The 11,415-nt window shown below is 46.1% G+C and overlaps 2 protein-coding genes across 2 annotated transcripts in view; both read right to left on the bottom strand.

The window, feature by feature from the left end:
* Positions 1-86: 86 nt before the first annotated feature.
* Positions 87-9,141, bottom strand: zmp:0000000760 (collagen alpha-1(IX) chain). The gene is made up of 27 exons (XM_057047279.1): positions 8,938-9,141; positions 8,541-8,642; positions 7,653-7,776; positions 6,607-7,000; positions 6,462-6,539; positions 6,294-6,389; positions 6,167-6,220; positions 4,048-4,101; positions 3,900-3,953; positions 3,765-3,818; positions 3,583-3,636; positions 3,441-3,494; positions 3,311-3,364; positions 3,001-3,054; positions 2,860-2,904; positions 2,735-2,788; positions 2,611-2,664; positions 2,464-2,517; positions 2,282-2,353; positions 2,159-2,194; positions 2,023-2,067; positions 1,906-1,938; positions 1,497-1,643; positions 1,246-1,422; positions 987-1,077; positions 603-680; positions 87-521 (listed from the first exon to the last, which is right to left on the bottom strand). Exons 2-27 carry the CDS (start codon positions 8,617-8,619, stop codon positions 319-321), a joined length of 2,292 nt encoding a protein of 763 aa, XP_056903259.1. The 5' UTR covers positions 8,620-8,642; positions 8,938-9,141; the 3' UTR covers positions 87-318.
* An 835-nt stretch (positions 9,142-9,976) lies between these two features.
* dst (dystonin) overlaps positions 9,977-11,415 on the bottom strand; it is a 64,535-nt gene continuing 63,096 nt past the window's right edge. Inside the window, 2 exon segments of the mRNA XM_057047216.1 lie at positions 9,977-11,071; positions 11,165-11,291. Of these exon segments, the coding sequence (XP_056903196.1) occupies positions 10,815-11,071; positions 11,165-11,291 (384 nt within the window). The 3' untranslated portion in view covers positions 9,977-10,814.

Below are 11,415 nucleotides of genomic sequence, written 5' to 3'. Positions count from 1 at the left end.
TTAGCACTAAACGAAGAAGATGGGTTGAAAGCAAATCGAATAAAAATGTATTAACAAAAACATTCAAAACCAAACAAAATCATTGATAGCGTTTTAGGATTTTATTTATGAAGTACTGACATTTAAAGTGTGTCGGTGTGTCTTTATACAAATACATTTGATCTTTTGCTTATATAATGTATATACAGTATACGCTGTTGTCTCTGGTGACTGGCTATGAAACTATTTCCAGTTTCAGAATCATATTTACAGGAAAAAATCCATTTATTTGAGCACGTATGAATAAAAAGACATGATTTTTTGGCATTAATGTTTCCTTTATGGGCGATTTCTTAGCCTCCGTGGTGCCTGCTGAGGAGTTCCATTGGTGTCGTTCGGCTGGCTGCACCCAGTGGTGACACAAACACCCGGAGGTCCCCTGAGACCCGGGTGACCCCTCAGTCCGGGCCTGCCCTGATGGCCCCTCTCACCAGGCTTTCCCGGCTGACCGTTAAACGCTCTTCCAGGTCGTCCAGGCGGGCCTGTGAGGGAGGCGCGATGTGGCTTTTAATTGACAAACTATAGGGGGGAAAACTGGACTTTCACTAATTAGACTCACTCACCATTTGGTCCCTGGTCTCCAGCGTAACCGGGAAACCCATAACCTTTGGAGCCTTTATCGCCTGGCTCTCCTGGCTCACCTGCAAACCAAACACGCTTAAAAGTTCATATTAAATGGTGTTCCTGCTGAACTCTCATGAACAGAAGCTTTAATGCGGGGTCAAAGAAACAACTGGAAACAATTTGTTCTCTTCTGTGGATATGAATCCAAATATTGATTCATTATCCTCCTCCAGACAATGTTATTGTCATAGGTTCAGTATATATAATGTTGATGATATGTGTATATCTGTGATGTCTTCCATGTTTCTTCTCCAGAAGTCCCAGTTGTTAGACATTTAAATAAGAGGGTTGCATATTTATTCTTTGATTTGGTAGGTCCACACCTGTTTCTCCCTCTCGGCCTGGTTCTCCAGTTTCTCCATAGAACCCTGGTGGGCCCATTTCTCCTTCAGCACCATCATATCCAGGATCACCCTGAGAGCAACATCAATATTACAAGACAAATATTGTCCTCCATCCTGTGTGTCCAGCCAAGCATCATGTGTTAGCAGGACAGAGACGTGGCTGGTGCAGCGTGGTGTAACCGTGGGTTACGGGTAACCCCGTAAAAACAATGCAACAAACCCAAACTGTCAAACTCACAGTGGGGCCGGGGGGTCCCTTCTGTCCTGGTGGACCAGGAGCTCCCATGGGTACGTCCCCATAGAGGGGACAGACCGCAGCGCATGTCCTCTTCACCGAGTTAGCGAAGCTGGAGAGCTGCTCCCGGAAAACCTTCTCGCAGACCTGGATCACGTGTTGAGCGGGAAGGCTGGGGCCCTGCCGGACATCGGTGTTTTCTACCTGATCACCTTTACTGATAAGGCTGTCTAATGTAAAGGAGGATCACTTACTGGAGCCCCCGGAGGCCCTTGAAAACCGTCCAGTCCTCCGTCACCTCGAACCCCCTTTGTTCCGACTGAACCTGACCGCCCAGTTGGGCCAGCCGGTCCACGCTTCCCCCGTCTTCCCTGAGACCCCGGCTCACCCCTGCCCCCCACCTAGAGCGACAGAATAGTAAAGACAATTCTCTGTTCTGGGGGGCAGCTGTAGGAGCTGAGACCTTTAAGATGTGCATGTGGTTGGAATATTATCTGATGGATTTATCGTATATCCTGTCAACTTTACAACAGCACCCAGCCAACATCCTCTGAATTATCTAGCAAATAAATAGGATCAATACTCCCATCAGTCTACTCCTGTTTCATTATTGCCACAATATGAGAGGTATCACTGTCAGGGACGCTAAGAATCCCAGCTCACCTTTCCTTTCGGGCCCTTAGATCCTTTCCCTCCCTGTGAAAGATACAAGGTTGGGATTAGTAGGGCGCATGTTGTAAAGCAGATGTAATCAAAAGCAGAGAAAATGAAATGAGGTACCTGAGCACCTTTAACTCCCTGGATTCCCTGGATTCCTGTGTCTCCCTGCAGAGAGTCAAAGACAATATGGACAGTTGTGATGTCCAGAAATATCTATAGCCCTGAGACAGATCTTCCAGTGATGAGGAAGTGTTACCTTGGTTCCTGGTTTTCCGGCTTCACCCACATGCCCCTGTGATATGGTGAGGAATTATGCTGCTTTCAATATCTTACAAAAAATGTTTAAGAAAATTATGTCTTTGGACATCTTAGGACTTACAGCAGGTCCTGGTGGGCCAATAAATCCAGGTCTTCCTGGCTTTCCTGCAGAACCTTTGTAACCTCTCGGGCCCTCAAGGATAGAAGATTAATAAAACTGAACTGAAGGATTGCTTTATGCTGTATTATGTAGTCGACATTTAAATTGTCAACACTGTTTTTCCTCTCAACATTATGACTTACAGTCTGTCCTGGGAGACCCATTTCTCCTCGGGGCCCGAGGAGCCCTTTCTCCCCCTTTAAAAGACCCATACAATTAGAAAGAAATCAGCTGATAGTGACTTGAATGCCTGAAATTCCTTCACAGCCCTAAAAGGTCCACAGACTTACCTTGACTCCACTTCGGCCGACCTTGCCCCTGAGGCCTTGAGGTCCTTGATAAGCCTGAGAGGAAGAAAAATAACAGGGGAATACAAGAACACTGATGCTGGAGCTCACCATGAGAGTATTTTACCTCTATTCCAGGGTCCCCGTCCCTCCCAAATGGGCCTGGATCTCCAATTATACCCTGTCAACATATTTTAATTACCACAGGAAAAACAGAGCAATTGTGATGTGAGACCATCAGCAGAAGCTTACCTTTGGTCCGATGGTGCCGAGTTTTCCCATGAGGCCCGGGACACCCTAGCGTTCATACAAAAGCAAGGAAACAAATGTTTGATTTAATCGGTCGAGACAGACGCGTCCAATTGCTGGTCGTGATTAATGTGAGGTACATACGGGCTGCCCCTTCTGTCCAGGAGAGCCTCTCTCTCCAGGATCTCCCACAATGCCCTGTCGACACATCAGCGACATAAATCAGAACATCATGTGCAACATGGCCTCCTGAATTGAACCTCATGACCCTGGAACCTTTCCTTCTCTTTAACGCTCGGGTACAGATGTCGTGGAACATCTCATTGTTTATGGAGACGCCAGCACAGTCACATCTCAACTTTTCACCACATTAAAGCGGACTTTTCAGCTCCACGCTCACATGAAATAGCTTTAACGCTATTGAGAGAAGCTGTGGAGTAGGAAAACCACCCACCTGCTTTCCTCTGGGTCCAGCACGCCCGCTCACACCAGCAGTTCCTTTTACTCCCTAAAAACATCATGGAATCAAATCACACTGTTAAAACATTAAAACACACCAAAAGGGGAAAGTGCGATATAAATACCTTGACTCCTTGAAAACCTGGAATCCCTTCATATCCTGCATCACCTTTCTCACCCTTTGTGGGACATACAATGTTTAAAAACCCGCTAAAGTGCACGAAAGATCGCAAACCAGTGTCGAACCACGCTGAAGGGTTAACTCACAACTTCTCCCTGTTTGCCAGTTTCTCCGATGTCTCCAGGTGGTCCCCGAACTCCCTTTGAACACAGACAAAATGGCAGCTTTAAACACTCTATGCCTCTATAAACAAATCCCCTGAAAAGAAATAAGCTGTTGCTTATTTCCCAGGTTAGATCCAATCCCAGTCTGGCCTGGAGGAGTTTACCTTGAACCCCGCTGCTCCTTTTAATCCCTTCAAGCCTTTGAAACCTCTGTCTCCCTGGAAAAACACAGCATTGCATTAACAAGGACATGGATATTCAGACTTAATAAACATGGTAATTCGGAGCATTAGGATTACCACTCGGCCCCAGAGTCCTCTCATCCCCTTTTCACCTTTGATTCCTTCCTCCCCCTGCAGATGTGGGCGTATGAGGTTCCATTAATGCATTTTGAACACGAGCCACGCTGAGACGTGACCTGCTCAGGCATCATAACGCACATCTCACCTTTGGCCCCGGCTCGCCGATGTTGCCGTAGTCTCCGGTCTTTCCCCTGATTCCCTGCAACACAAGCTGAATTGAATCACAAACAACAGTTTCCTCACAGCGAGCGACTCTGCCAAAGCAGCCACCTCGCGGTTAAGCAGCTGATACACATTCACGACTTGGACCGATTTACAAAGCTCGGAAAGAGTTTTTGAAAGAACGAGACTTCGGGGGAAACACACACTTAAACGAACGCTGCGGGAGAACCACGTGTTGAATTAAAATCTCAGTTTTTCGTGAAATAAAACAGAGGCAGATAACAAGAGTTTGACTCTTCCTTCAAGCCTGTGGTCTCCCGGTTGGAATACCTCCTCCTGCCAAAGGGTAGAAACAAAACTTTTGTTATATTAAAAGTATGAAACTACACAAGAAGCATTTTAAAACCAGTTGAGTGCTCAACAGACTATATCATGAATCTCTGCACACTTTGGTTTATACACAGGTGTGTTTGAGGGTATTTGTAGATGTCTTTATCCAGGACTTGAGTTTACAGTAAAGTCTAAAAAGCTCAATTCCTGCTGCTTGTAGCTTCATATTAAACTTAGTATTTGGATAAAAATCAGGCGTCCCTTATAAAGGTTTGACGAGTAGGTTAAAAACAAGTGTCACATCTGTAAACATCCAGCCTGTTGCTCCCATTAATGAGGAGTCTACAGCTGACATATCCATACCCAGTATTGTTTGCACAGATCTGACTCTCTCTCTCCCATGGATGTTCCACGGGTCGGGGCCAGCGGGCCTGTGAAGCTGTCAGCTTATTTGAAATGTTAAGCTGACTCAGTTGGGTTGAGGATAACCTCAGCAATGGCAGGAAGAATGACTCTCAGCTTTACGGGCCAAAGACCACCCACCACCTGAAATGGATCATTCTGTGCCAGGAAATGCCCCTTTATAGGTGGCGGCGGAAGGGGAATAAACCTGCTGCCGTAATTCCCAATCCCGCAGGAGGAAAGACTGATGTTTATAGATGAGCTGTGGCTGAAATCCTGACAGCTTGTGGAATACCGCAGCTCTGGACGGACGGAACATGATCAAAGGGAACAGAGCGCATGTATTTGATGTGTGACCTAAACCGGAACATTGATGCTTGTTATCGCTGTTGCGTAACCTCCTTCCTCATAATTTGTTCTTCCTGCAGTGGCCTGACTGGAGCATCGCGCCATGTTTACAGCCAGCACTCATTAAACCTGATATCTACTCTCTGCTTCCTGGTTTCTCTGCATGGGGGGAGGGGTGTCACATATTGGCTCATTAAAAAGAAAAATCGGAATTCCGAGACGTCCTGTGATTAGCGGCCAGTTTGTTCCATCCTGAGCCCCACACCAGCGGAGGCGCTGATGATTATTTCAGAAGGACAGAAACAAATTTATCGCATCAGTTCATCTGTGCCTTCCTCTTGAATTGCAAAGCAGACATGAGACTATTAAAGCCAGAAAGCAGCCGCTGTGTTTATCATCGCCGAGTGCTTTTGCCTCCTGGATCTCTTTCCATCCTGCAGCGCCTCAGCTGTACGTCTGCTGCCAGTTTCCACAGTTTTGCTGCTGGTTTATCACTAAAAAAAATCCGTTTTACAGTTTCATTTAACAAGCAATCAGTTTAACTCTTTATTGCAATGGGAGAGGAGGCGGGCGGTGACCTTAAACAACAACGAGGAAGCTGTTTTACGTGGCGTAGCAACATGTTGCTTTGTTTTACTGAAGAACTTAATGATTTTACACAATTTAGGAGCAAATCTTCCAACCGATCTTGCCTTTTATTCATTATTTTACTCCAAAACCCAAACATGGCACTGGCAATGCTCGTGCATCCTCCTTTGCCTCCTTCGGGGACGAGCATCTGTTACCTCTCAGGAGGAGCGATTTTGCCCCGCCCACTCACGCTCAACGGCTGACCTAATATCACATCTTAATCTAGAACTTATTGAACTGGTTTGGCACCTCTCATAAATCCAGAAAGGTCACGCAGTGGTGCCAGGGACTCAGATTCGATGGATGCGATGGGATTAATGTGAGCGTCGCAGGTCAGTCAGTGTTGACCTCTCAAATAGCATAACAGAGGGAGGATTTGCATAAATATTCACCCAGTTTCCTTGTCTTCCTTGGTCTCCAGGTTCTCCAGGAAGACCTCTGTGACCCTGCAGGTGAATGAAACACAGAGCAAATTCATTGTAGCGGTTGGTGGAGGCTCTCATGGGCTTTCACCCCTACCTTCGGCCCCGGGGGTCCCTGAATGCCCGGTTGTCCGTGCATGCATTTGCATGGGGCCGGTGCATCTCTCAGACCCATCTCTGCGTACCCTCCGCACTGCCGGTGACATCAAGATTTAGACACTACAAACACAGACACAACAGATGGTCGGGCTCCATATGGACTCACCACACTGGAGAGCTCACAGCAACCCTCGGAGAGAGCCTTCTCTGGGTCGCACGACATCTCCATCTGCTGGAGGTCCACCTGGAGAGAGGGGGTGGAGTTATGCGATCGCTCAGCCTATATCAGAGGATCCAAACTGCTAACTCACAGACACCGAGCGGTCCCCGGCGGCCCGTTTAACGATGGAGGTGTACCCTCGGAGGACAACCGGCCTCGGCTCGTCCACGGTTTCCACCTTCACCTCCCGGCAGTCTATGAGCAGCTTCATCTGACTGCCCTTCACGCTCAGGGCCAACTTGTGCCACTCGCCATCAAATAACCTCTCCACCCCATTGAAGGTCCGCACCATGTGACTTGCGTGGGGGCTGGTGTAGAAGAAGTCCAGAGAGCGGGTATCACCATGGAAACGCAGGCCGACCTGCTCCCGTCCTTTGGGGTCACTGACCTGCCACAGGTCCCAGGATTCACCGGCTGTGTCCTCTGTGACCTTAAATGTGGCGATGATGGAGAAGTCGGAGGGAAATCCATCTGGATACACGTCGCTGGGAGAGGGCGGATATTTTTAGAATATGCACGATGGTTTAGACACAAAACGCTGCTCTTTATATCTTTGATATGAACACACCAAGTTTTTCTTTACTTTAAGTCACTTAACCTGTCGCCTCGCTGCGACACCTCACTTTTAATTCTGTGGATCTTAACAGCACGTGTCGCTGCCTATTTCAACACATTAGCATGCTGACACTTCAGAGGGGATTAGAGCAACAGGCTGCCATACCCCATAGAGCGATGTCACAAAGGGAAAAAAGAACAGTTTTGTAGTTGTGATTCATTTTAGACATCAAACATGTCTCAACGCGCAGACATAAAGCCAGAGATCAGGGGGAAGAGTGTCTGAACGCCCCCTGAAAGACATCAGTTGTTTAGCTTGTCTCTCTGCAGGTGCTCAGGTGGCAGAACAGCTGCTCGATATTTCAGGCTTAAATCATACGCTTAAAAAAATGGGAAAATTGACTTTCACAGCTGTAATTACAGAGTCGCTCGCCCCTGCATGCATGTTTGTGACTCTGGCTAATCTGGAATGACACTGCGCACATTCTGCCATAACCTAACATTCAGTTTGGGATTTTGTCAGCATTACACGTGCAGGCTTTGCTTGCTGATATTCAGAGCTGCTATATTTCACCTCTGTACCTCATGCGCCTCCGCAGGTGAATGGACGGGTTTACTCGGTAGGCCGCCACCGCAGGTCCAGAGCCGCCCACCCTCCTCACTTCTCTCAACTCAGGCACACGAAACTCCTCCAACAGATCAAAACCTGTGAGCAGAAACACATCCACCATCAGAAGCTCTATTGACAGTATCATTTTCATTTTCAAGACTTTAATCTCTCCACTACGGTAATTTGTTTCAACCATTAGCATGATCATGTTTTTTTTTCTAAGTTGATTTTTGGATCTAGAGCCTCAGTCACTTCACAAATTGTTGTCAGATCAGTGTGGATTAAGGCTTGCTGCCTATGAGGATAAAGCGCGTGGATTAAAGCTATTGAAAGCATCCTGACGACAGTCTGTCATCTTGTCTAATTCCTCATTTCATGACAGCCATATGTTGCCTAGGCTAAAAATATGACACCGATCACATTGATCCTACAGCAGACTGTTTAATGTCTTTGCACAACATCCTGGTTTGTAGAAGCTTAAACTTACATGCACGTTTAACCCCAGGGTGACTTATTTGACCTAGGTGTCGAAATACTGTATGCGACATTTGCTGTCGGCAAACACTGACACCTGCTGGTCACTTAGTCGCACTACATTAAATATTAACTTTCAAATGACTAATTAATTAAAATTTAACCTAATGAACGATGGATATAGGAGATGTCAAGATTATAAATTCGTCAATGTGCCTATTTTTATATTTCTGTATATGTAGGTTGTTTTGAACTATTAAAATTCCTAAATATGGTGTCCAAGGACCAGAAAGACATGCACAGATAAAGGCAATTCGTTTTTAGGAGGGTTAAGATCCAATGTTAATGATAGTTTAATGTTGTTGCTGTGGATTGCTTAAACTTACTGGGCAGGTTTTGACACCAGGTGAGTCCCGAAATGACCAAGACTGTCGCCAACACCAGCAAGTCCTTAAAAGCTGGCATTTTCAAGGATTTGAAGTCAGGGACTAAAAGTGCCCGAAATACAGCAAATAAATGTCAGGGTGATTTAAATCATATCACACGTGCTTGTATATTCCTTTGCTATAGACCATTATAATTTATCTGGTCAAATTTATTGTAAAATACATTTCTTCACATAAATGAGGATTTGTAAAATGTACATTTCTTGGCAAAGTTTACAAAATGTAGATATTCTGTTTTCACATGTTTGCTTTTTTAGGCATATGAAGGGGGGGGGAAAATCACCTGCTGCAACTGCCTCCTAAAATATCAATTAAAAAAAAAAGAGTGTTTACTCACATAATCTTACAAAAGTAAGTCCAAATGCTCCGGCTCCAGATCTTTTCCAGGAATCAGGATGCAGTGGTCTCTAAAGCGTCATCCCTGGTCCAGTGTTTGAACTGAACAGAGGGGCCATTCAAACTAGAAGCCCTGGGTCTCATAGAATGATGACCCCTGAGCTCCACTCCACCGTTGGCCCCTGGGGGATCTGAGATTTCTCACAGGCTGATTCCACTCGTCATCCAAGCCAACGAAACCCTCAGCACATTGATGCCATAGAGGAGAGCTTACCAGGACCGTATTTGGAGGGATATTTTGAAAGAATTATGCATTTTATTTAAAAGACAACAGCAAAAAAACACAAGATTTACTAGGAATATTTTGCTGTGAGAAGCCATCGGGGCTGCAGCAACAAGTGTGCTTTTGAACTCTGGTTAAAACTTAATTTGTAATTATTCTAGAAAACAATCACAGGTTTTAAGGGATGTTCGTTCAACTCGGTGTTTCATCATCAACGTTACTGAGAGAAGGATGTAGTATGTCACAGCCACACACGAGATACTCTGCAAACATTCCAACCTTCAGGCTCACCGCATCACAACCTGACGGCAGCCCCGAATCCAGCAGTCAGCAGAAAAAGGACTTTACATTATTTAGGAACTGAATAAATTTACTTATTAATAAGTAATGATAATAAATAATCGGGGATTTAAATCTTAATGAGAATTAATATTTGGTGGAGTGGGGTGGGGGGAGAGAGAGTGGGGTGAAGAAATGTGTTTTTTAACGACACTTTTTGATTAATCTGCCCCCTACAGGTCGACACGGAAACTGCAGTTCTGTTCACACTCATTCCGTATTGTCAGGGTTGGCAGCTACAGTGTTGAAGACCTTTTAAATATTTTCTCATTGCTAATATCAGGACAAAATCAGTCACTAAATTATGTAAATTGCCACATCCTCACTCTAAATGCTCAGTATGTGGTTACAACAAAGTACAACGGCCTGACGTGGTCGTAGAAGCGGTTCAGCTCACACAAAGCAGCTCCTGAGACGGTTCTGGTGTCCCACCAGTATCTGGTGGTTTTCTGCAAGCAGGTTTATTACAAAGTAATGTTACAGTAACAATTTCAGCTCTACCGAAATGAACCTTACATCGACACGCGACAACAGAACGTCTACACGGAGTGGCACATCTGGACGCACACGCCGCCGTGACGCCTTCAGACAAAGAGAGGGACTGCAGCTGCTCACAAACAAAGAAGTTGTTTAAAAAAAGCGTTGTGGTTACAGGCTCTTTGCTACGCGCCTTACATAGTGTTATTTGAAGGTTTCTGCAGTGCTCACAGGGGTTCCTAGACTATATTGCATTGCCCTTTAAATGCATGTTGGCAGTTCATCATAGCACTTAAATAAATTAACTGCAGCGCCTTACACGGTCCCTCACACACACACACAAACGCACACACACCCGACTCCAAACATCAGCAACCATAACTTACAGTACATTCAGTAACTCCAACAGCCTTTCGATGCATTTGCCCTTCATTAGTGTTTAGAAATGTTAGTCTACCATACCACAGTCACTCCCAGGGTTTCTAGTCGTCGTCAAACAGGTCAGGCGTTAACAAAATAAAATACAGTTCAATTAAAAAAAATCACAACTATTTTGTTTTTACAAAAAATAAATACATTAAAACAAATGCACAAGGCCATAAACATTCCATTCTCACATAATATTAAATCATATTGCCTCTCGACAGAATATTTTACATCTTTGCAACAATTTAAATAACGCTAAACTTCTGCAGTCTTTAAGTTAGATTTCTCCAGTGTCCGTTTACGTCTTTCGGGTGCAATCAGCAGCGTGGGGCGGTTGTCCGTTGCCAGGGCGATTACCGCTTGGCTCCCTTGGCCAGTTTGCTAGTTGGAGTGGTTCGTCTCTGCGGAGTGGGGATCTTGGAGGGCCTCCCTCGCTGTTGGCGGGACGCAGAGCGCGGCGTGCCACGCGCCGATTCCCCGACCGTCTCAGACGCGTCAGAGCACACGGACTGAATGTCGGAGATGTCGAAGTCGGAGGCGTCGCTGCCCCGCCGGCTGCTCCCTCTGCTGCCAGCTTTGCTGCCAGGGCGGCTGGAATTCCTCCTCGTCTCTGAAAGGGTGACAAATACAGACGGAGCCGGAAACACGCCATTAGCAAGTGAGCAGAGGTCCCGTGGCGCCTGTGGCGTGCGTCTCCACTCACCTCCGAGCGTTTGGTTTCGAGCTTTCAGCACAGCGGCGCTGATCAGGGTTCCCTCTTCACCAGACTGAAAGCCTTTACCCGACAAGTAACCAGGCAGCCGCAACTTGCTGCCTTGAACTGGCGTCACCTGGAAAAGACGCCGCCAGGGGGGTGTAAGCGGTGCTAAAATGTGGGTCAGGCTCATCCAGAAGCAGTGAAGCGGTTAGTTTAAATTCTGTTTAGTCATCACTCACATTCACGCGTGCACAGAT

This window comes from Takifugu flavidus, chromosome 11, assembly GCF_003711565.1.
Source record: "Takifugu flavidus isolate HTHZ2018 chromosome 11, ASM371156v2, whole genome shotgun sequence".
Taxonomy (NCBI): domain Eukaryota; kingdom Metazoa; phylum Chordata; class Actinopteri; order Tetraodontiformes; family Tetraodontidae; genus Takifugu; species Takifugu flavidus.
Note: the sequence above shows the minus strand (reverse complement) of the source record. Positions and strands in the feature narration are given on the sequence as shown.

What these genes read in the sequence shown, in the direction of transcription:
- zmp:0000000760 (XM_057047279.1), bottom strand. Translation starts at nt 8,619, where the DNA reads ATGCCAGCTTTTAAGGACTTGCTGGTGTTGGCGACAGTCTTGGTCATT. An exon ending in CTGGTGTCAAAACCTGCCCA is followed by an intron (nt 7,777 to 8,540) that starts GTAAGTTTAAGC and finishes TTCTGCTCACAG; the next exon opens with GTTTTGATCTGTTGGAGGAG. An exon ending in TGGAGACCAGGGACCAAATG is followed by an intron (nt 522 to 602) that starts GTGAGTGAGTCT and finishes CCTCCCTCACAG; the next exon opens with GCCCGCCTGGACGACCTGGA.